The sequence below is a fragment of the Camelus ferus genome, chromosome 1 (genome assembly GCF_009834535.1).
Source record: "Camelus ferus isolate YT-003-E chromosome 1, BCGSAC_Cfer_1.0, whole genome shotgun sequence".
NCBI classification, from domain to species: domain Eukaryota; kingdom Metazoa; phylum Chordata; class Mammalia; order Artiodactyla; family Camelidae; genus Camelus; species Camelus ferus.
Window position 1 is genome coordinate 82175820 of NC_045696.1, and position 25066 is coordinate 82200885.

Below are 25066 nucleotides of genomic sequence, written 5' to 3' on the forward strand. Positions count from 1 at the left end.
TGGTTCTCTATGTTTTCTTTTATGTTCTTTATTTTAAATTGATATTTTAGAACAGTAAATTATCTTTCATAGCAGTCCTCTGGTCTGAAAATACAGTACCCCATTTCTGAATGTAGAGATTTAAGAAAAATCAAATGAACATTAAGGCATACAAACAGCTACTTTAAGTCTGCTCTTATTTAATAAGGATCGTTTTAACTCATATTCAAATACATGGAATGTTGGCACAAAACTGAAGCTGCTGTAGAAAGATCACAGGTGTTCTGTGGGTTATGAAACTTCCATTTCTCTAAAAACACCCTTAAATGGTCTTAATTTTACAAATTTAAGTGTTGAGAAAATGTCTAAATAATAAGTAACAATTAAAATAAAATGTTTATTTGTAAATTATGTACAGAATACATTTTTACGATAAGGAAATGGGAAGAAGAGCCATCACCTTCCAACCAATGCTGCTCGCTTCCACTGTTGGAAGTGACCATCTATCTCACTCTGAATCAGAGGTACAAATCAGTTTGGATTTCCTAAGTTGGGAAAGGAGAATTTGTAGCTAAACTAAAAAGTGTTGCTGCATTATTACTAGTTGGCTTATTTCCACAAAATGCTTTTGAACCCTGCTAACTCAGAATCTTAGAAATTTCCTGGTAAAATGTTATAATTAACAAAAGCTTAAGTATCAAAAACAATGAGTTTAAGCATTTCATCTCAAAGGAATTGTGAAATGGCTACATAACTATGCATACTCTGAAATGTTGGTGTTTGTTTTTATCCCTTTTAGTTATTTTGATTAGTCTAACAGTAAAAAGCCATACAACTATCAAAAATGCCATCAATCTAAATGTCATTGTGGAAAGTGCATCTTTGATAACTATCAAAATAAATGAGACCTATTTACTGTAAAATTATCAAATAGATAAAACTTATAAATGGCTTTAGACTGTACCAATAATAGTATTATATGAAATGAAGGACTGAATATAACTGCTTGGATGTCAAATCCACTGCAGTAGATGGATTTAAAGAATGCTACAAATCATGTGTACATTGTGATGATCAGCCAACATAGAAAATCCAACCTCTTGCACTCATTTAGTCCTCAAATTAGTCAGATTATGATTTTTCGAGTGAGGATTTAGCTGTCTCTCCATCGTTGTCTTCTTCCTCCTCTTCACAATCCCCATCTGTCTGCTGTTCCAGTTCCTCTTTTGTGATCATTTCAAAATCATTCCCATTTCCACTACTGTGTTGGGATCGGTCATCTTCCCTCCTATCACTGTCTGTGTCTGAATGCCGTTCTCCACCTGAGCCTTCTGTTCCATGATTTCCTGGTCCTACTTTTCCCTCTTCATCTTCCTTTTTCTCACTGTCTGACTTTTCCTCACTGTCGGACTTCTGCTGCTTTTTGGTTTCAGATTTTTCATCTTTCTTTAAGTCTGCTTTTGGTCCTTTATATTCATGTGTGTACAGAGGCCTGAAGGAGTCAATGAAGCCCACGTCAGCAGTCAGATTTGGCAAGAACCAAAAATGGTGCCTTCCTCCAGTTATGAGCCAAATGATGAGAAACAGAATGCAACGAGCTGCGGGAGAAAAATTTCTCTAATTGAATAATTCAAGTGACTCAGACAGCAGGGAATATTTGTTAATGGGAAAACAAAGTTTATTATTTGCATACCACATGCACCTGAAATATAAACAATTAAATCCTGACTAGTTTAGCAGCTATCGACAGTATTCTAGGCACACAGCATTCTGCTCTGAACTTGAGGGCGTAACGCTACAATGCCATTCAAAAACTTACTTTCATTTTTTTTTTTTAGTCTGGGTGCTGTTTCATGGAGATACTTATGATTTACGCACTTTGCTATGTTATAGTTCAATAAGCACAGGTGCCAGCTGGACCTTGAAGTATACATAAGAACACGGTAGAAGAAAGAGGAAAATAAATGCAAGTAAGGGATGAAAGATACCTTAAGAAGCCTTTAAAAATGAAAAAGCAGGGCTGAATCATGACTTCTTTAGAACCTAGGCATTTTTGCCTTTGTAAGGCAATTCTTCCATTAAAAAAAATATTAAAAATTAGGCTTTTTACAACCATATTGGTATAAATATAATCCCACACAGGTTCATAACACATACACATGTAATAATATTTTATATATTACATATTATTACATATAAATATTACATAATATGTAACACATGTAATAATATTTACACATGTAAATACATGTGTACTTGATTTTAAAAGAAATGAAAATAAAATCATTTCTGTGGCCCCTAAAAGTCCAAGGCATGTGCCTACTCTGCCTAAAGGATATCTTCTAAGGAAAAATACTTTTGAACAATAAGAGAACATTTTCCTAGAAGTTATAACTTTCTTAAATAAATATATAATTTCTGCTTATTGAAGGACCAGCTATCTCCCAATATTAGGAAACAATACAATGCTAATGAAGGCCAGATTGCTTCAACAAATAGGTTCGAGGTTACTCTTTTATAGCAATATATGACAAAACTGTATTTAGATAATGGAAGAAATTAAGAATTTTAAAGTTTACAATAATGAGCTATCAGGAACACAAACCTCAAAACTTCATATAGTTTTCTCTTAATTTACCAAATACAAAGAGCTGAGTGATTTGCCTAATTTTCCTGTTCCCCCCCACCCCGAGGTCATGATTATGTGAATGTTATGAACTAATCAATTGTGACAGGTTTTCGGTTTTGTTTCAGTTTTTGTTTTCTTTACAAATAACTGTATTACTATTTTTAAATAAGGCCTAAAAAAAGGTCATCAATGCATCTTCCATTATTTTGCTTAGGTTAGATAAAAAGAAATGGTTATAGCTCCCTTGACTTTTATAAAGCAGTAATTTCTATTTTTCATAAAAGAACATAAATATTCTGAAAGACTCTGTATACATCAGTGTCTTTTGTGGTACAAACAGAAAAGGCAAATATGCTTGAAATTATGGAATAAATAAGTAAATAAATCCCAGTGATAAAAAAGAAACAATGAACATCTTTTAAGGAGGCTGCATACAGCATTATGTACGATAGGATTTAAAGGGTTTTAAGACAGACAATTCGTAATATGAAATCTTGCCTCAAATCCATGAAAAAGCAGTATCAAAATGGCAAATCTAAATTCTCATTCCATATACAAACTGGGTGTAACAGAATTCTAACGTTTTTTACTGTTTTTCTCTATGTGGCAGCAGATTACCAGGAGCCAAAGAGGGAGAATCATGGGAAAACCACTGTGATGTATAAAGTCATACTGTTTCTATTCTAAAAGTGACAAACTTACAAAATTGTCAAAGGTCCTATTTTAAACAGAAATACTAACAATACATATTCCAAGTAGCACCAAAGATAATTTTGACCAATATATAATACTTCATGGGATAATATAAATCTCTGATTTGCAACTGGGGTACAGATCAAAACCCTTTGAAAGTTAATTTAGAATTTCATTTTTCTAAGAGAAAAAACAAAAATGTTCAGTTTATTTTCTGATTTATTTAATTCATGGGACTATTTAATGCACAATGCTACTTAAATCCATAGTATATTTAAAATGAAAAATTATAGGAAATACTACTGAAGAAATAATTTAAAAGGCAAAACAAGATAATAACCATAAATTATTGAGAATACTGGTTTAAATAAAAGATAACCAAGTAGGTTAATTCTATTCAGTGGAGTTAAACGTTTGCTGAAAAATTTCAAAGAGCTTCTAAATTGTCATGGGTTTGGGAGCCAGAAGACATCAGTCTCATTAGTGTATCTAATGCCAGATCAAAGTTTGTGGCTTCTCATTTTTGATGCAGGTAGTACACTACCACCAGTTACCTGCTTCACAGTCTTAGATACTATTTCTTGGCCTACAAATGTACTATATTACATGCAGAAGCTTCCGGGGCAATTTTCAAGGTGACTTAGCTAGAGGAAGGAAAACTGAAAGGTGGGTGAAAAAGGCTTCACACACAGTCAGAGATCCCAGGAAAAAAGGAAGCCCATAAACATGAACCGAATGAAAACGCTACATGATTTGACACAACATTGTAAAATGACTATAACTCAATAAAAAAAATGTTAAAAGAAAATGCTACATGAGTTCCTGGGTCCATGGATGGTGGCACCAACTTAGGACGACACCTTAATACCCAGGGTGAAGGGATGTGCAGAGGGAACCTGCTTAAGGCTGTAGCAGTAATGCTTTATAAATATAAGCATCTATTACATTACATACCATAGAATCCCAGAAATGCACCCAGTTCACATAATCTTGGTTAGATTATGTCCTCTAACAAAACAACAGATATTAGGTCAGTAATGTGAGTGTTTTAAAAATTTTTTATAAAGAAGTACTCCTATATGTCTTGATGGAAAAGTTGATTTGTCATGTGATGAAAATAATCAGAACTTAGTACCATACACCAACATAAACTCTAGATGGATCAAAGAATTACATATAAGGTTAAAAAAAAATCACTAAACAGCTTTAGATGTGCTGAGAAAAAATCCTATTTCTTTCCCCAAATCAAAAACTAAATTAGACCAGTTCATCCTTTATTGGGAAATTGTTAAAGACTAGGATTTTAAGCAAAATATTATTTGTTGTTTTTCTCATAGTTAGTAATATGTTCACTGTGAAAAATATACACAGATGTAAAGAAGAACATTAAAGTCATTCATAACTACCACTACCATTTATAGTTAGGCGTACTTCCTTATAGTCAAACCCTCTTTAGCAGAGTATTTCCATTTCAAAAATATCTTCCTAATGATGTAAGTAAAATATATTTCATTATCTTAATTTTATTGTTTGATACTAGTGATGAGCATTTTCATACATTTATTAATCATTTGTTTTTAATTTCATCTTTTGAATTGGGTTATTTTCATATTGTCTTATTTTTAGCTATGGAAGACCCCACTCATCCAGAAATGTAAAATAACATTATTTACATTTTCTTGTTGATTTTTAAAAAACATTTTAAAACTTTTTAATGCAATGAGAATTTATTTTGGCACATGGTGCAAACTGACTTTTCCCCAAAACGGCAAATCAATTGTCTAGAATAATTTACTGTACAAAATGGAAATGCTGAATACAAGTTTCATTTGCCTCAAGTCAAAATATAAAAATGCTTACTGAAAGTATTATGTTAACAAATGATCGATCATTGTAAAAATATTAAAGTTCCTGTGGTAGTTAAATTTTAAAGCTACTTATATCTAGTTGCATAAGACATATTAAATCCTTTTCTCAGACCAGACCACATCTAATTAAGTATACATGCTACTTCAAGCCTGAGTCAGTTTTGGGATAAGATCAAAAAGTAGGCCCATATAATTCTTGATTCATCAATATTAATTTTGCTATTAAGCTTTACTGAAGCTCCAGATTACAATCCAAACTGCTCAATATCTCTTAGTAAGTCTGGGGTCAGTCTTACTAATAACAGTACTTACCAACAGCAAGGAGAAGAATGCTGGCTACAAAACAGCCTGCACCCACACTGAGGTAATAAACGCCTACTCTCATTTCTGCTGGCCAAAGAGGGAAGAGGGTGGCTGCTATCACTGCAATCACTGGAACAAGAAATGACAAAGTTACACAGATAGCCTTTAGATTAAAATTTTAAATGGCTTAGTTACCAAAATAGTGAATATATTCCTAGGGTGAGAAGTGAAACATAAACATATGGAAACAGGTAAAAAATGGTCAATTATCAGTCATTTCATAGTATTTTATAACATTTTATTTCATAATATTTTATAATTTCATAATATTTTAACTATTGTTCTTAGATTAGGATTTTTCTAGTATAAATTACATAAATTATGTAAACTTATACTAGAAAAAGTGCCATGTAAAAATGTGAAATTGTTAGCTCCTTAAATGATCAACTGCTGCTGTGTTCAACCTTATTTTTGACTATAAAATATCTGGCTACTGAACAAGGGAGCTTAAAGAAACAACCAAATGACAAGACTAACCAAAATGATTCCAAAGATCCCTCCCTGGAGAGTGATTCTGAGCGCTCTCACATCTACTGATTGAAAAGTTCACCAGGTGATTCTGATACAGATGGTTTTTGGGAGTTAGGGAAACGATACAAGGATCTCCAGTTTTATTTCTCAGGGGGACCAGATGGAACAATCAGAAGGAAGCCCTTTTTAGGTGTTTAGAGCAAGAGAGATCAGAATTCAAATTCCAGCTATTTTATTTATAAGCTAAGGGTTAGACTTATTATTCTGAATGGAATCCTATGATATCATATTGATCAAACTTGTTTATTTAACTGCTATTTTTTCCTACTTGTTAAATCATTCTCTCTGCACCTCCCATGCCCCCTCCCCTGAATTTACAGGAATAACACATACCTATGGTAAGGAAAAACAAAAAACAAACAAAAACGGTATAGTATAAAGTTTTCATCCAGTTCTTGGTCTACTATCCAGAGGTTAATTACTATTGTTTCTTATCTGTACTCCCAGAGCCTGCCTTTATACAATTAAAACGGAATTTTTTTTACATAAATGAGCTTGTAATATTCTTACTCTTTTACAATTTTCATTTAATATATTCTAGCTATCTTTCTGTGAGTACACCCTATCTCTTTAAAAGCTGCATGGTATTACAGCATGCAGTTGTAATTTATCTCATTGTCCTCCTATTGAGGGACTTAAACTGTTTCCAGTTTTATCCTATTATAGACAATAGTGCAACAAATACCATGCATGCACATGTACATTTATGCAACTGTGTTAAAACTTGAAAGATATCTGCTAATCACTCTCCTAAATATAGTCCGAGGGATTAGAATAGATAACATGTCAATGCATATTTCTGAACAGATACTCTGTACAACTGTATTAGTATCCAGTCATGGAATAAATTCCTGGATATGGAAAAGCTGGGTGTGTATACATTTAAAATTTAAAACATACTGCCAACTGCCCTCCATAAAAACTAAAACAATGGACATACCATCAATTGTTGGAGACTGTGGGTTTTTCTTAAGTGTTGGACCTTCACTAAGACTAGGTACTATTAAACTTTGTAATCCTCTGGATAACTGCTGTTGTTTTAATTTGTATTTAATATGTCTGTGATTAAGTATCATTCAGATTATTGGTCACTGCATTTCTTTATCTGTGAGCTAACTTTACCATTTTTCTAGCAGGTTATTAATCTCTTAAAGATCTTTGCTTCAGTGTAGTACAAATATTTTGCTCTGTTTATCATTCATATTCTGGCTTTATTTAAAATGTACTTTAAAAAATAACTACTTTATGTTAAACATTTTTCTTTCTGGCTTCTGCATTATTTATTTTCCTTTCTAAATTTGAGATTGTACTTACCAAGAATTAATCCCATGACAAATGTTTTGAAGTGAACTGGGTCATAGATCCACACAAATACCTGGAAGAATCAAGAAACCCCAGTGCTTAAAGTTCTATAGTCACATTAGTAAGTCAAGCTTAATTCTTTATTTCAGATACTCCACAACAGTCACTTCCAACTTCTTAATGTATAAAAACTACTTTTTAAGGTAAATAAATTTGAGAGACCTTTCCTTCAGTAGTAGTGTTTCTTTTGGTATCCACTCAATTAGAAAATTATTTTAAAAATTATAAATTATGTAATGCAGTTAAGTACATTTCTACGTACTTGCATGTTTTTAATATTTATGTGTGCAAACCATTACTTATTCAACCTAAAGACCAGCAATTATACAGCCTTTTTTTCCCGAATGTGATGATGCACATTGGCATGAGTAGAACCAACCAGTCTAAGAGCACAATAAAGCCAGAGTCCAGTCAGGCCCTATTACAAAACCAGCAGTTTTCAATTTCACCCTATTCTCTCCTGCTGATGAGATGCTTAGTGAACATAAAGAGTCTGTCTGTGACTCCTTGCAATAATTTCATTGCCAGCTCCCCACGGAGAGTCTGTAGCCCAAAAGCTGGGAACCAATGCTTTAAAGCTTACTTTATACAACAGAAATTTACTTCATTTAGAATAATTAGAACTCTGCTCATCATCCACAAAACTCTTAGTTTTATCTCTTAGTTTCTATAAATAACAGTACTCTTCTATTTCCTGGTTTTATTTTGCCCAGAGCTCTTTGTTATTGTCTTTCTGATTTGGTTCTAACATTCCTCTTTTTTAACTCTGCACATTTATCTTATAAATCAAATCCACAGACATCACTTCTGCCAGTTAGCACTCTAAATAAGCAAGTTTTTAAAGACGTTTCCCATCTTTAAAAGTTTGAAAGCATGCTTCTTTCTACAGCATAAAATCTAGCCTTTTTGAGTAAGTAAGGACCTGTGCTTTTGCTCAGACTGCTTCCTTTGCCTAATAGATCTGTAACTCCTTCTCAGTGCACCTGGCAATCTGCCAGTCAACCTCCAAGGCTCAGTTCAAGTGTTCAGGATCTCCAGACCCTCCACATCCTGCAGTGATTAAATTAACTATCCCCAACTGGTGCTCTCCCATCATAACATTTACCATGCCACAATACAGTACAGGCATACCTCAGAGATACTGCAAGTTTGGATCCAGATCACTGCAATAATGCAATTTTTTTGGTTTCCCAGTGCATATAAAAGTTATGTTTACACTATACTATAGTCTATTAAGTGTGCAATAGCATTATGTCTAAGAAAACAATGTACATATCCAAAGTAAAAAATATTTTATTGCTAAAAAATGCTAACCATCATCTGAGCATTCAGTGAGTCATAATCTTTTTGCTGGAGGAGGATTTGAAATATTGTGAGAAATAACAAAATGTGACAGAAACAAAGTGAGCAAATGCTGTTGGAAAAAATGGAGCTGACAGACTTGTTCAATGCAGGGTTGTTGTAAACCCTCAATTTGTAAAACAAACAAACAAAGAAAAACTGCATTAACTCTGAAGTGCAATAAAGATAAGCACAATAACGTGAGCTACTCCTGTACCATGAGATGTCTTGAAATTCACAATAATTCAGTGACCAGTATGTAACTAAATGTTTCTGTATTGGTTAAATGACTAAATTAAGCGGTCTTCATGGAAGGCTACCACCACACAAATATCTTATTAAATAAAATAAATAAAAATGATCTCCCTGAATAAAGCACCACGTAATGTTGAAAATTTTAGGCCCCTATAGTAGTGTGTCTGACTATAAGAGGCAGAAATCAGTAGGTGTCCCTCATTAACCATTCTACTTTTATTTTCTTTGATTGTCATGGAAATCCTACATTTTACTGGGCAAATGACCACTCAGTATAAAAAGCATATTTCTTGGGCAAATGACCACTCAGTATAAAAAGCCTATTTCTAAGACTTTACTGCAGGTAGGCATGACTATGTGACTAGGTTCTGGCCAATGGAATCCAAGTAGAAATAAACTATCAGTTTCCTGAAAGGTATCCTTAAAAAGGAAGCAGGTCCCTCATTCTTCTTCCCTCCTCTGGATGCAGATATAAGGCTGGCAGTCATTTTGGACCATGAGGTCGTCTTTACTAACTGCCTCACACAGTTGGAAAAGTTCGGATCCGTCATGGAGCTGCCATATTGTACTGCTTGCCCTTAGATTTAACTGATGAGAGAATTAAGTACTATTTTGTTTTATGCCACTGTTATTTCAGGTTTCTTATCAATCATAGAGACATGAACATGATTCTGACTGATTTTTTAATACATTTTTAATAAACCTAAATGCAGAGAAACCGATTTTTAAAGAGAGTAGATTTTGTATCTACATGGTTAAATTTATCTAAATTACTTCTTTTCTTAGTAAATGCATCAAAGATAATTCTAAAAACTCCTATGGAAAATTAGATTTCTACTTAAAAGCTAGATACTCTTACCTCATTTCCATCCAGAAAAACTTGATCATCATGTGGCTCAAGCTTGAATTTTTTCTTAGTTTCCTTCTTTTTGGGAGTTCCAGGAGCTTCCTCCTTTAAAAAAATAATAGAAAAAAAAAAACCCCACTTTTACAAACAAGCAAAAAGCAATATGACATTCACACAGTCAAAAGTTTCACTATTTGAAAAAATCGAAATTCTCAACTACGGTATTTATGAGAACCCTAAAATGGTTTCTTAAATGGTTATTGCACATTAAATTTAAAAGTGCTAATATGCCAGTAGTGATAATGTGCACATAGTAATTTTTGATTTTACTTAATTTTAGTTGAAATCACCTTTTTGGATTCTTCCTTTTCACCATCTTTTTTTTTTTCTTTTTCCTTTTTTGTCTTTTCATCCTTTAGATTTTCTTTCTTGCTCTTTTTATCTTCTTCTTTTCCACTTTCAGCTTTTCCCTTCTCTTTTTCTTTTTTTATGTCTTTCTCATACTTCATTTTCATTACTTTTAGTGCCCGATGGAAAAACTGCTTCTTTAAAAGCCTTTGGGGAAAAGGTATGACATTACATTCACTATCAATCATACAGATATAGACTAAAAGCAAAAATATCAAGGCCTGAGTAAAATAAGTAAAGAAGACACACAATGGCATCTTTCAAGAAAAATTACAACTAATAAGCCCACAGAAAAACAATCAACCACCTCTAATCAAAAAACTGTGCAGCCAATTTGACTGCATGAAAGTTGTCAATCTACTTTTCATTTTTTAATTATATAATTTAAATGAGATTATAGGTTTAGAATTATCCTTAAGTTCTTCTTTAGGTTCATTAGGAATAAGCAAAACTCTGCTTTATATAATACTGTGAAGTCTCAAATTCAAGAGCAGACATAAGTGGAATATAAATCTATGGGGAAAATAAATACAACAATTTAAGAAATGTTAACAAATTAAAAATGTGCCCATGACTTGATTGATCCAACTTGTGTCTTTAGCTGTCATTCTTGCTGTAATTTTTTTCTTTCCATGTACTTCACTCTTCAGCCTGCCACTATATTGAAGTATCTTCAATTAACTAGTGAATAATTAAATACGCTAAGGTGAGATTTCTGGACTCTGAAGACAACTCTTCATAGTATCAAGCTAGAAACTGTACAATATATTTGGCAAAATAACACTATGTGCTCCTTGTTCTACTAATTTCTCAATACACTGATCTTTCCTCTGTTTAGCAGGGGTTTTGTTTCTGTTTCTGTTTTTGTTTTTAACATTACTACTTCAGGGCTTTTTCACTGGCTGTTCCCGTCACTTGGAATGCTCTTCCCCCAAATAAGCACGTCCTCTTGGTTTACTCCCTCACTTCCTTCAAATCTTCCCTCAAATGTGACCCTCTCTAATTGGCCGAACCTGTTTAAAATTATAAATCCATCATTCATCCTCCCTCCTATTTCCTACTATTCTATTCATCACATTTATCTTCTAACTTAATATACAATTTATGTTATATGTTTGCCTCTTTCATTAGACTGTAAACTTCTTAAAAGTGATATTCCCTGCTTTATTCATTTCTTTATCTGATGAGTTTAGAAACTCAGCTGACTCCCAAATTAAGTTAACTCTGGCTGACAATCTTTTCTAATCCTACTAAAGAAACTGAATTACCCTTACCTTTGTCATCTAAAAGCCATCTTTTCAAATCTTATGTTCCAGTTTCAAAGTTTGTGATTTGTTTATTCATTCCTGCCTTCATAAAAGTATAGCTACCAAACCACAACCTAGAAACTAGGTCTCACTGGCCCCATCTGTGCCTGTTAACAGTGACTATCCACCTTCCTACCTCCAATGGTACCTGCTCCAGCATATCATAACACTTGTTAACTAAATGCCTGCTTTTTGCCCAATGACTACTTATTTCTGGTCATTATGTTGTGCTGCCAGGAGCACCTGTGTTTTGACCTGCCCGGCTAGGTTTCTTTCTGCTGCCCAATTAGGTCCACTCATGAACATCTCCACAAAGCTAACTTCTAGGTTTCCTCATTTGGCCCTTTACTTGTTCAGAAGACCTATATAGCATATAATTGTGCAACTGCCTGAAATGCCCCCCAAAAATTTACCATTAATACCTGCTATACACATACATATATATATATATATATATATATATATATATATATATATATATATATATACGTGTATATATATATATACACACACATATATATGTATGTATGTATGTAAACAAGCAAAAATCTGTAATGAGACTCTTAATAATTAACTATGTATGAGTAAGTGAGATTTAATAGTGGTGGGTATTTGAATATGAAGGGGAACTTTAACTTTCACTCTACTTCAGAATTTCTTATAAAAATTTATAATGAAAATATTCTAATTTCTTTATTTTTACACTTATATGATTTCCAGATTTCCTATCAGGATCATTCATTACCACTTACTATGAAAACAAAAATACATCTTATTGTATGTTAACTGAAAAGCAGCAGTTCATATTACAGTTCATATTATAACTCTCCATATACTGATACAACTGGATATACGTGCACACACAGACACTTGAGTATATATTCTCACATGGTAATGTAATCATCCATGAGGCAACATTATTAGTAATTTGGATTTTCTTCTGTATCATTTTCAAAGTTTTCTCAAATTTATTTTAGTGGAAAAATGTTAATAAAGAAATAAATAATTAAAAAAAATAAACCATAGAACTTCAGGAGAAAAAAAAATTTTTCTTTCATGAAAAGATACAGAAAGGCACATTTATCAGCAGGAACATCTGCTTCTGTCACTCCTCCTGCACAGCTGCCCTACCCTCATGAAAGACAAGTTAAGACTATTAACCAATCAAATTGGTATTGAGAAATTCATTCAGGTAGACGGGTTCAAATATTACCTCTACCACTTAACTAGACGTGTAGTGTTGGGTAACTTACTTAATTTTTCTATTTCTAAAAACGGTATCTATCTCATAGGGATTTCTAGGACTAAATGAGAAGCATGTAGATTGTTTAGCATGGTGCCTGGCACGTATGTGCTCAATGTTAGCCATTACTACTGCTATAGCAAAATCTTGAATTTCATTTAATAGTTATGGAAAACACACACACAAACACATTTGGTTTTATAAATCACTACATTATACAATCATTCCATTCAGTAATAAGTAGAATCATTGACTTACTCCTTGATAGGTCTTTAGAGGATGTCTATTTTCAATTCACTCTATGCCTCAAAAAATGAAATGACATTTACTATTGTAATAAAATCACTGCCTTCATCTATTTAGCTTTAAACACACTGTATAGTATAAATCATCTACATAAACTCTAACAATTTTAGAGACTACTCACTTTCCTATCTCAGTATGTGCCCTCTGCCAGGATCTAATGTCTATTCTCCCACTGTTTGCTGGGTAATCACCTATGTATGTTTCAAAATTTGATTAAAACATATTCCCTGTGAAGCCATTCTTGAAGTTTCCCCATTTCTGTCTTTCTTACAGATCACACTGCATTCAAATTAGTCATGAATCTTCTCTAACAGACTGTAATATGTGCTTTGGAGGCAAGAACCAAGTCACAGTCATCTTTGTATTCCTGATGCCTGGCATATGATAGGTATTTGATAAATACTTGTGGGATAAACAAATGGATCAAAAGCAGCTTGTAAAAAGTTATTAAATTGCTTATTTTCCCTCATCTCTCTCTTTTTTTTTTAACAGGTTTAACAAACATTTATTGAATGCCAGACATGTGTTCAGGACTTTCACTTTCACCTATCTGACAATGGTGAGGTTTTATTAAATGCCCACATTGTGCTAACTGCTGTGGAACTACAGTAAGGTGTAAAACACTCCTCCAATTGCCTTTAGATTTAGCTAGCAAGAAATTTTTAAAAATGAACACATATGCAACAACCCTATTTAAATAGTTAAGGACTAAATTGTATGATACTAACTTTATAAACTCTGTAGAACACTAGATATAAAGATTAATGCGAGCGCCAGAGGATCCAGGGAATACTAAGTGGTAGACATGGAGAACTTGAGGGATATTTTTATAGAGAGGCAGACAGGATAGAGGAAGAACCCTTTGGGGAAAGTGGCAAGTTATTATCAAAGAAAGACCACAAGAGAATGAGTGTGGTATATGAATGAGAGTGAGAAGGATATTACTGGACTGGGGGGCTGGAGATGTAAAGTCACATGGAGGGTTAGGATGATGCGAGATAAAAGGTTGAAGAGTCTGTACTTGAAATAGGCCATAAAGAGGCAAAGAGCATATTAGAAAAGATTTTGTGTGTCATCCTACAGTTTCCTATTTTCTTTCATTTTTCCTCAGACTCCCTCAAGCCCACTTCAGAAAATAAGGCAAGACAAGTGTCTCTTTGTGGTTTTGCCTGGAGTCAGGCAGGAAGGAACCCATTTGGGCTGGCCATCATAGGGTCTCCATGGTTGTTATTAAAAGTGGCTTTGAAAAACTGATGTACTTATGCTTCTCTGTCTTAGTGTGGGAAGGACACAACCTGATATGAATGGGAATAACATATACAATGAAAATTAAATGTATCTCTAGGATAATCTCTGTACTGAGATTTTTTGGGTTTTCCGTATAACAAGATACCAAGTTTTCTAAAAGGTCAAGTGATGTAGATTAATACTGGCAGCTCTCCTCAGAGATTAGGCTCACAGATTTAACATTTAAATAGTATTAAGAAGTGAATCCTTCATCCTAATTTTTGGTTCATTAAATGAATGATCATTTTCTTGGAGGAGACAGTACAGTGCAGTGGTTAAGAGCATGGACCATGGAGCCAGATGGTTGGGTTTAGAATTCTGGCTCAGCCACTTACTAGTTGTACTACCTTGGGTAAGTTATTTAACTTGTTTCTGCATTTATAGCATCTCTTAATTTTTAAACTATATATAAAAAGTAAGTCTATTTTGAGGCAGGCAGGGAAATTTGCACTTTGGAGTTTCAATACACAAATGGCCGTAAAGGGCAATACTGACGGCACCATTGTTAGCTAACCCCTGCATCAACAATGAAATTTTCATTGTCTCTGAAAGGTCATTAGTGACTAGTTTTTGGCAGCTAAGAATTTAAAGAAATATTTAATAATTCTCTAACTTTACAGCTTTTGTGAGAGAGTGAATTTTAAGAGGGGTCTCATGTAGCTGATAATTTAAATGCCATTAAACAATATGTTAGTAAATGCTATGTGTAGCTCCCTATTAAACATATAAAATAGTCTAAAATGTCAAATTCCCATCATTTATAAAATTTACTGTCACAAAAACAAAATTTGATTTACTAACATCTCAATAAATATGCTTGGTAGTAAATAAACCAAGGGAAAAATTGGGGAAAAAACAAAAACAAAAACCCAGCATACTTCTTTTCAAGAGAAAAGTGACTTTTGTACACCATTCACCACGAAAAGTTTTTCCCAAAGGAGAAGTACTTATTATAAAAAACATGGCTATGTTATTGAACTGTCTATATTTCATTTTGGAATCAAGAAAAGGAAGATGTTGCAGTTGCCTTCATTTTACAAGGAGTACATTAGCAATCATAAACAAAATAGGGAAAGGTAATCTGGCTAATGGCTTACTGTGCAGGCACTAAAAAACAAAACAAAACAGGGACAACAGGTCTATTAGGAGTCCCTTACAAAGTTTTAGAAAAGATTCCCCAAACGTTTGCTGTAAAAAAGAAAGGACTGTTTGTTCACGATAGGCACTAGTGTGTGATTTATTGCTGACCCCTTGTTCAGTCAATCTGGCAAATGTACAAATATAATGGAATAAAAATTATAAAAATATGGTAGTCTCACACCAAATAAATGCATTTCCAGAGCTACTGAAGAAATCCAGGTTATTATGTAAAAGCTAAGCTTGAACTATGCTGTAATATCACTACACTTAATGATGAAAGAGGCAAGGAGCTTCAGAGCCAAGGAGAATATTTTTAAATTACTATTTACACTATTCTTCACCAAGAAATTAAAACTACCTGTTGCAGTAGTCAACCACAGACTCCCTCGTTGTAAATAAAGCTTCCTCTCCTTTCTTGGCCTTTGCCCACTTTGAATCCAAAAGGCAATCCACTGCTTTTGAAGCTAAAGAAGAAATTCATCATTTTAAATTAAGTATACAGAGGAATTTATGTCTATCTAAATATTTTACAAAGCAAGTTTCAACATTCTGGCATCAGAAAATAAAACCAAGCTCAACAGAAAATTTAAGTCTGACACAATCATGGTAAACAGTTCCTCAAAACCTCAATTTGTGAAACATACTGATAAGCATCTTTAAGTAATGCTAGGAAATAAATGACATATATTAACTAAAGCAAGATAAATTAATGAGGAAAAGCTCTAAACAAAAAAATTCAAAATATCACTCTTACCAAATAATCATAATATAGGATAAACAAACCAAAAACCCTCCTCTACCACAGTAATAAAAATTCTGTCATCAAGCTTTACTGTTACCCACCAAGGAATAAGCTCTATGAACAATCTACTGCTGTCACTAGAAGAAGCTAAACATATGAAATCTGAAAAGAAAAGCATGTCTGTTTTTTTAAACTTTTAATGAATAACAAATCATTAATCATAAACTAAAGAGAAGACAAAGGAATTTCTTCTTTCTAATGGTAATTCAATCTTAATTTATCAGACAGGCAAATACAACAACTACTTAAAAGCTATGGGGCAATATTATAGATGACATTAGCTTATAAATAAGTTGTTTGGATTATGTGAAGAAAAAAGCTCTCAAGTTGATTTCAACAGACTTGTTTCATACTGAATTCTACAACAGAGTTTTACAAAAAGATTATCTTTAAGTACATATACTATCTAAAGAAAAGTTAGTATTAATACTGAAAATAAATCCTACTTTAAAAACTTCCAACAAATATTATTAAAAAGCACTTTTTAAAAAATTATTGACATTTTCAATAATAAAAGGAAAGAATAGTATAATCAATTACCATATGCTCATCACCCAACTTCACCAATCACTCCTGGAAAGCACTTTTAGAACATCTACATATCCCCAAATTAGGTATCTTCATAAGATACAAACACTAATATAATTTTATTGATGTAATCCTACCAATAAAATAATCAACCCGGTGACCCATCATATTGGTGGACTTTGTTGGACAATTGAATCGAAGAAACTTGGCTACAGCCTTCTCTTCTTTAGACGGTTCACCAACTTCCTGCAAAGAATATTAATTTAATGTAATCATTTACCTGAGAAATTCATACAATGAAGAATAATTTACAGATCTGTTCTGAAAATCTTTTAAAATGCATTATAGGCCTTTCTTTCAAGCTTTTTTGGGAGCACACCTGGTAATATATACAGAAGACAGAATGGAGATTTTAAAATCATACATTTTTCAAATACACGTTGACAGGGCCAAAACTTTTCTGCCTCGTGGCCTCAACTACAAGGCGTTCATTTTGAGTTTTTTTTTTCCCATAGGGTAACTTCTTTGTATCAGTTAACCTTTACTCTTGCCTGGTCTCTTTTTAAAAGCCATAAAGCAATAATTCAAAAGATTAAGAGGTTGCCAATAATGAGTGCCCAGATGTCAAAGTAAGGAGAAACAGGTGCCATAAATAAATGTTAAACAACAGCCAAAGCTACGTACCCTGCACAATGAACAACAGTTCGTAGGAGTTCTCAAGTTAACCAGATAGTTGTCCCAGTGTCATCCCAAACATGAGCTACTAGCTGAGATGCTGAACATTTGCATTTTCTTCCCTTTCCCCTTGCAGCTGCAGATTCTAGATGCTGTCTGAGACTCCTTTCTCATCTTGTTTTCTTCTTTTCTTCCCCTCCCCCCAAAAAGCAACAGACAGACAAATTACAATCTCATTTAAGAATTGATTAATGGAAGTGCACAGTTTTGGAAAGGTTGCTTTAATCCTTCCCTGTTTTCTTTCTTCCATCCCTTCTGCCAAATTTTCTACCACCTAAATTGTTTATCATTCCTCATCTTGCTTTTATTTCCTTACATTCTGAACGAACTGCTATAATTTGACAATTCCTCTTATGTACTTATTCTCCCCACCCATATACTGAAGAAAATGAAGGCAGTCTACATTTGCATATATCATATATATATACTTTTAGAAGTTGTTTTATTGCTGAAGCTATTGAAATACAAGTATTGTTTTTAATTACATGTTTAATCACAATACATAGAGCATTCAAGCAATATTTCTACCACTATGCAATTTAAATGTGAATGATTTCAAAAAGGTTTATTTCTTAAGACAAAGTGGCAAATAATAATAATTTTCTGTCAAGAATCTAAGCTGCTGAGAACAGTTAATGCTAAAGACAGTTCTGTTTCAGGGAAGACAGTCTAATAACACAAATAGGAAAAGCACATTATCAGTTTCCCCACAAATTTCAGGTTAAGTCTGAATTCAGTTATGTTTGTTGAAATTAAGAAACAATTAACAAACCAAGATTTCAACTTTAATTTTATCTTGAAGAGGAATAGAAATCTGTGAGATGAAGTGAAAGTCTGTGCTTTGATTATTGGGTCACCTGGCAGCTACTGAGCTATTTCTTCCTTTGTACTTTCCAACTCCTCTGCTTCCAGTAGCTCAATTAACTGAGCAATTAACATTCTTCTATCTACTACTACCCCACTTGTGCATTACTGTGTATGAAAATAAAAGTTACAAGCCCAAACCATTCACTCCAAATGAAGACTATTGTAAAACCCAAATATTTTTGTGAATAAAATAACTTCAGTTTTATATATATAAATATATACCACAGAAAAATAGAATCTTAAAAAAATTACAAATTCAAAATTTAGCACTCCAAGTTTAGTAACATCTACAATGTTCATAATTATTTAATCTGGGGCCTAGTCATGAAATACAGTTTCTGACAAACCAAAAAGTAAAAATTCTGTATTTGTTTTTGAAATCACGTTGAAATATATTAACATATGTTAGTATATGTTAAATGGTAGCATTTAATTATGCTTGTATAATACACTGCATTTCTAGGAGCTTCAACTATTAGAAATAATATCCTACATATTCATGGTACAGTGAAAAAGTAATAATATATAAATAGTTGGAAATAATGAGATACTATAATTAACAATTCTATTTTAATCACATCCATATATGTTGTTTTCACCTCAGCTGATACATCTGTTGTCAACTTAAAGGTTTATCTAATTAACTGATAACTTGTTACAGGGATTTGCTTGATAAAAATGATTGTGGGGGAGAAGTCTCAATAAACATAAACTGTTCAAATATATACTTACTGAGGGTTTACCCTATAATATCTTTGGGTGCTATAGTTAAGATAAAAAATTTGTTAAGTCATGATATCTACACTTTGTTACAATTACCCAAAACAGCAATTGTTATTTTCCAAAATGAGTGGTAGAAAAAGTATTTTAGGAGTACAAAAGGAGCAGGATTATCAGCGTGGATGAGAACAGCTATGAAAGACCTCTTGGAAGAGGGACCTGGATTTTGAAAGACATACAAATATGGAATAAGCTGATTGAAAAGCATAAAAATGGCTGAACATGAGCACAAAATTTGGCTCCAGTCGAGACAGATTAGGAAGTACTGTGAGTTAAGTATGCATAAGTAGAATAGAGGTAAATGGTCTTCAAGGCAATCTGAGAAATTTCAAATTTACCCTGTAAGTTGTAGAAAGACCATTAGTAGTTTTTGAACAGAAGGAGGTAATAATTAGAAAAAAATGACGTAGACACATTATTTTGGAGACTGCATGAAGACTGAATTGGGAAAATAATACACAAAGCAGGGAAACTAGTTAGTATTCAAGTAAGATGTGCTGTGATACTAGACTAGGAATGGAAGGATTGTGATATCTGAAACATTTCAAATGTAGAACAGATAGGACTCAATGATGAAGGATGAATGAAATGACTGAGTAAAAGATGTCAGATTCCTCATTTCATCAAGTGAAAGGATATTTTTTCAAAAACAAATTTGGGAGGAAGGTGATTCTGAGGGAAAAACAACCACTTCAACTTTAGGCATGAAAAATCTACACTCATACAACATTCAAACCATTTACTGAACACAAGCATACTGGTACTAATCTACTGACTGTTGACAGAGGCATCACAGGTAAAATCTGCTACTAGAATACACAAGGAACTGAAAAGTTCGTTCTACTATTACACAATAGGGAACCTGATACTATGTGAATCCACAACATTTTAAAACCTCACTTTAACAATTAACTTCAAGTTAACCAAACTCTTTTCCACAACTGCAAAAACACACTCAAGAATTCTATTTTGATTCCATTTCCCTCCTTGGTAAAGGCACTACTAAGATTAGACCCAGAAAGCATGGACTTGGATAAACTCTCCCAATTAGACACAGTTACTTATTCATTGATACTTTCTTAAAGTATCAGTAACTTCCCTTAAATGTGTGACCAGAAAAGAAGTGAATTCTATCAAGATACTGGTATAATGGAACGGATAACCTTCCTTGCTCCTTCTTCATGTTCAAATCCTTAAAAAACTTCTATTACCTTCTGTGAAATACTAGGAAATGTTCATTACACCACATATAAGTTATACATATTGTAGACTGCCTTAACAGCATAGGATTTGTGCCATCTGCTGGGGCTTTGAAGTCAGGAAAAGACTGCTACAGAAGAGTACCAAAACAACATGACCCTGGGAAGCTAGTAAGATAGAAGCTCCTGTCGTGGAGTCTTCATTCTCACTGCTCCCCTGCTGCTGGCTAAAGAGAGTATAAAACAGTCTTACCCTCTTCCTGTTTATACGTTAGACTATAGTACCTCCCCTGTTTGTTCCCTTTTGATGAAAACAAATCTTCAGAATATTTTCATAACTTTCCTAGAAACCTTTAAAGAAAAAGTGAAGGCCTTTTGAGAATAGCATCACCCACCAATAAAGAGAAATCAGCTCATGAACCCTCAAATGAAGAGAATTTTTTAGCTCAATGGATGAGCTCAAATATCTTAGAATGAGGAAGCGAAGAACCAGTAAATTTTGAGGCTGGACTGCCAATCCCACCCAAGTAAGAGGCCGGCTGCCTCAACTCACAAAATTACAATAACCGGAAGTTCGATTAGAATATTCTTTTAAAATTATTTAACAAATACTATTTTTATTTTAGAACGTATCAACATTCAAATATTATTATGAAATTGAGGTTGCCATTTGTAACTATGTACTAGCCAGTACTTAAGATAACTTTTTGAGAAAAGAAATTAGACCAAGAGTCAGTAAGCCATAGGCTTCAATCTTACAGAATTTTTGACTTAGAATATTTTTCCCTGTCTTCCCACCCCTAAAATGACTAGAATTTTTTTTTAAATTGCTGTACTCAATGAAATAAGCTTAGTGATAAATAAGCTTGTTGAGTGATTTGAGCAAAAGATTAGTTCGCCAGTTGTTAATTTGTATCTTTATACAAGCAGTATACAATATTTGTGAAAATGTATGCAAATAGGTTAACACATTAAAATCTGAAAGCAGAGACCTTAGATAAATCTTTTACTTAAAGCCACAATATGTTACTAATAAAGCTTTACAAAATAGTCTCTGTATCTTGACTTTAGCAGTGTCCTTCTATAATTCCTCCCCTCCTCCCCATTCCTATTTAAGCCTTCTATTAAGCCCCTGGAGGGAGTTTAACTGAGATGTAGGTATTATAGAATTTTTAAGAATGAGTAAGCCATTTAAATGTCCCAAAATTCAACGAGATACTTTACACATAAGCAGAATACTAAATGGGATGGTTGTCTCTTTAACAGGGACAAGTCATGTTAAGTCTTTGTTATCAATTTAATATAAAGATTTCAAGATTTAAGTATTTCAGAACAATTTATTTTTATTTTTTATTTTATCAGTGGCACAGTGGAATGAACATTCAACTGGAATTAGAAGACCTGGCCTAAATCTAGTTTTACTATCTTGATGAGTGACCCTGGGTCAAGCCACATAACCTCAGTAAACCTTAGTGTTTCTGTAAAATGGGTGTAATGGTTTAGATCATTAAGTTTTGTACCTAGTAATACTTTCAGATGTAGGTCCTAAAAGTAGCTTAAAGGATGAAGGATAATGGTATTGGGGTAGTGAGGTGATAAGGCTTTGGGCCCACCACCCTGCTTTTACCTAAGAACTGCATTTGTGCAAAAAGATTCCGAAAACCCTACTATTTGAAAATCCTTTTCGGCTCTAAAATGTCATGGTACTAGCATTCTAAATTAACCTTTCTAGTAAGTAGCACTTTGTTAATCTATAGGCACTTATTGTATGTTCTTAAAAGCTTAGATAACTTACAACTACTTATTTTCAAATGTTTTATTAATTTGAATTGAGATCAATCTCACTTGAGAATCTCAATCATGAAAACTCCCCAATATAATGTCAATGAACACATAGCTCACTTCTGGTTTTTAGTGACCAGTAAAGTGAGTCCAAGAAGGAAATGTGACAAAATAGTCCTCTTGCTTTCAACTTTGATGGGATACCAGAATCTAAAATTAGGCTACACTAGAAAACGCATACAAATTAACTACTTCTTAAAACTCTGAACTTGTTTGTATCAATCATTTCCCCCAATATACAAATTATAATTCAAGGTCACTAAATCTTAACAGGTAAACATAAAAATCTTTTCTCAACATGACAATATTAAGTAACAAACAACAGGAAACTGAGTTGATATTACAGACTGTTTTGCTCAAAAAGTCTTATGATAGAATCTTTTCTGTAACTTCAACTCTTAACTTGGTCATTACATTTGGTCTTTTTGTTTAAAGTAATGTCAATATTACAGTGTTTCTGATTCTCTGGAGGAAAAAAATCCAAGAAGTTTTATAAGATATTGTATATTTTTATTAATTCGTGAAGACTGCATAGTAGTACTCCAAGTAGCACTCCCAAGATCTCCACAACATTCTACATAGCTGTGCTATGTAGAAAACTTAGAGGATGTGAAAAACATTATTTTCACTTAGCAGTATACCAACCTGATTTTTTACGATCAGATCCTACATATTTATCTGATCCCCAACTAAACAATAGTAAGTAAACAGCTATTCTTTATGGAACTCACAACTCAAAGGTTTATTTACTGAATAGATAACTGTTAATATTTCTTCAGCATATCAGAGTACTCAACAAAAACCAAAACAAGTCATCCTAAAGTCTTCATCCTTGGGGAGGGAGAGGAATGAGTTATATGCCAAGCACTCTTTTAATAGCTTTTACAACCTTTAATAACAAGTCACTGACTTATCTATTTTTTTCACAACAACCCTATCAGTGTCTTTTTTTTTTTAAGGTAAATATTCCTTCTTACAGAAATTGAGGGAAAAAGTAAACTTGTCCAAAGTTACACAGCTACTAATCATTGAAACTGGGGTATAAACAGGCACAGTCTGGCTCAACTTTTAGTTCCCAGTCATTACCACTACTATACAGGGTCTTAATCTATGTTTCTGCTCAAAACGCGATCACAACTGAAATACAGCAGCTATTCAAAGTGAATTAGGATCACCTTTACAATATTAAATGCAGCTGACACTGTAAAAACTGTTTTTTTAAGGCCAAAAAATGTACCATGCATGTAAACATAAGTCCAGTAAGTACTAATCTGACAACTCAATACAAATCTTAATAAAACTATTATGTATCCATACCTGACCAATAACACTAAACTTTGAAAGACTAGGAATAGTACAACTAGAAACTTCTTCCGTAATAACCTTATGCCTTGGTTTATGACATGTCTGAACTTGGGGGAATTTGTCTCTTTCTGATCCCCTTCTGCACTCTTTTTGAAACTATTTCTGCCCAATTTCAAAATTCCAAATTTACTGATCACTGGCATCTTTTCTCCCCTAGTACTTCAAAGTTTTCAGGAGAATTTTAACTTGCATAGCTTAAAACACCTGTGGTGAATGCCAGTTAAATGATAAACTTTTTTTTTAATGGGGAATAAGACATTAGACAGGAAGTCATTCTAAGCAATGAAACAATAAGGAACAGAAAGACAATGATGAGTGTAACAATTTGTGACTAGGTATATTAACAATTTATAACATGCTATCAATTTATGATGATATACGAAGGTTTCTAGGCACAGGAGCTAATAATGAGACTAAACACCCTGAAATTCCATATATTTAATCCTGTTGGCAGAGAGAAAAACAACAGGAGGAAAATTGCAGGAAAGAAATACAGAGGTGACATGCATGTGGAATGAGGGATGCTATGTAGGTTATGAGGATGACACACTGGCAGATGAAAGGTTTCTGGGCGCGACTCGCTCGTTACAGTACCAACGGGGCTGTGTTTATTTACACTGTGTCGCCTGAAAGAAAGCCAGAAGTCTTCAACTGGACTCTTAACTAACCCTGAAGAGAAAGGAGGGTACACGCAACCGAACATCTGGATAGGCAGATCGCCGTCTGGGCCCCCGGGGCAGCTGACCAAACACAAATCACTCCCCCTCCTCCTTCTATTTGCGCACAAAGAACAGGCAGCTTTAGGTCAGTCCTCCGCCTCCTACCTATTACCGCGGCCTTAATTTCGGGATAGCAAAGGAGAAAGGATGGGGCGAAGAAGGGAGGGGAGGAGCCCGGGAGGGTCGGTGTCTGAGCGCTGAAGACGCGGACCTCCCAGCGGAGGCCGGGGTCGGCGCCGCCACCGGAACCCAGGGCTGGCGGCCGCGCCTCCGCGGCGGATTCCGAGCGCGGCGCCTCCTGCCTTCCACCGCTGCCCCAGCACCTCCGTCTTAGTCTCCACCGTCACCAGAACAGCCCTCCCTCAGGCCCCTCACAGCGACGCAGCCCGCAACCGGCGGCCTCGCGGCGGAACCCCACCCCACAGCGCCCTCGATTTCGCTTGCCCTTCCCGTGAGCTTCCCCTGCTTTTTTCACTTCCGAGCGCCCTAAGTCCCCTACCCCAGGCTCGGCTTTGCTACCTGAATCCGCTTCTTGTGTCGCCTGCGTTCCGCCATGTTGGCCGCTCCGCCCGGTTCCCTCTGACGTGGAGCGAGTAGGGGGCGGTGGAAACCTCGCGAGAGCGCGTCGCGTGGCCCGTTATGTAACCTGGCTGCTGGCACCGGGGGAGGA

At 34.2% G+C, this 25066-nt stretch overlaps 1 protein-coding gene across 2 annotated transcripts; it reads right to left on the bottom strand.

The window, feature by feature from the left end:
* SEC62 (SEC62 homolog, preprotein translocation factor) lies at window positions 1-25066 on the bottom strand. 2 transcript variants are annotated; one of them, XM_032484542.1, is made up of 8 exons: window positions 24916-25066; window positions 17027-17135; window positions 15918-16023; window positions 10219-10423; window positions 9881-9973; window positions 7378-7438; window positions 5482-5601; window positions 1-1577 (listed from the first exon to the last, which is right to left on the bottom strand). In XM_032484542.1, the coding sequence occupies exons 1-8, from the start codon at window positions 24949-24951 to the stop codon at window positions 1111-1113; spliced, it is 1197 nt and encodes a 398-aa protein (XP_032340433.1). In that variant the 5' UTR covers window positions 24952-25066; the 3' UTR covers window positions 1-1110. The 2 variants fall into 2 exon arrangements, with proteins under 2 accessions (XP_032340433.1, XP_006188133.1); XM_006188071.3 differs by lacking the exon at window positions 24916-25066 and adding an exon at window positions 17574-17752 and having other exon boundaries at window positions 7-1577.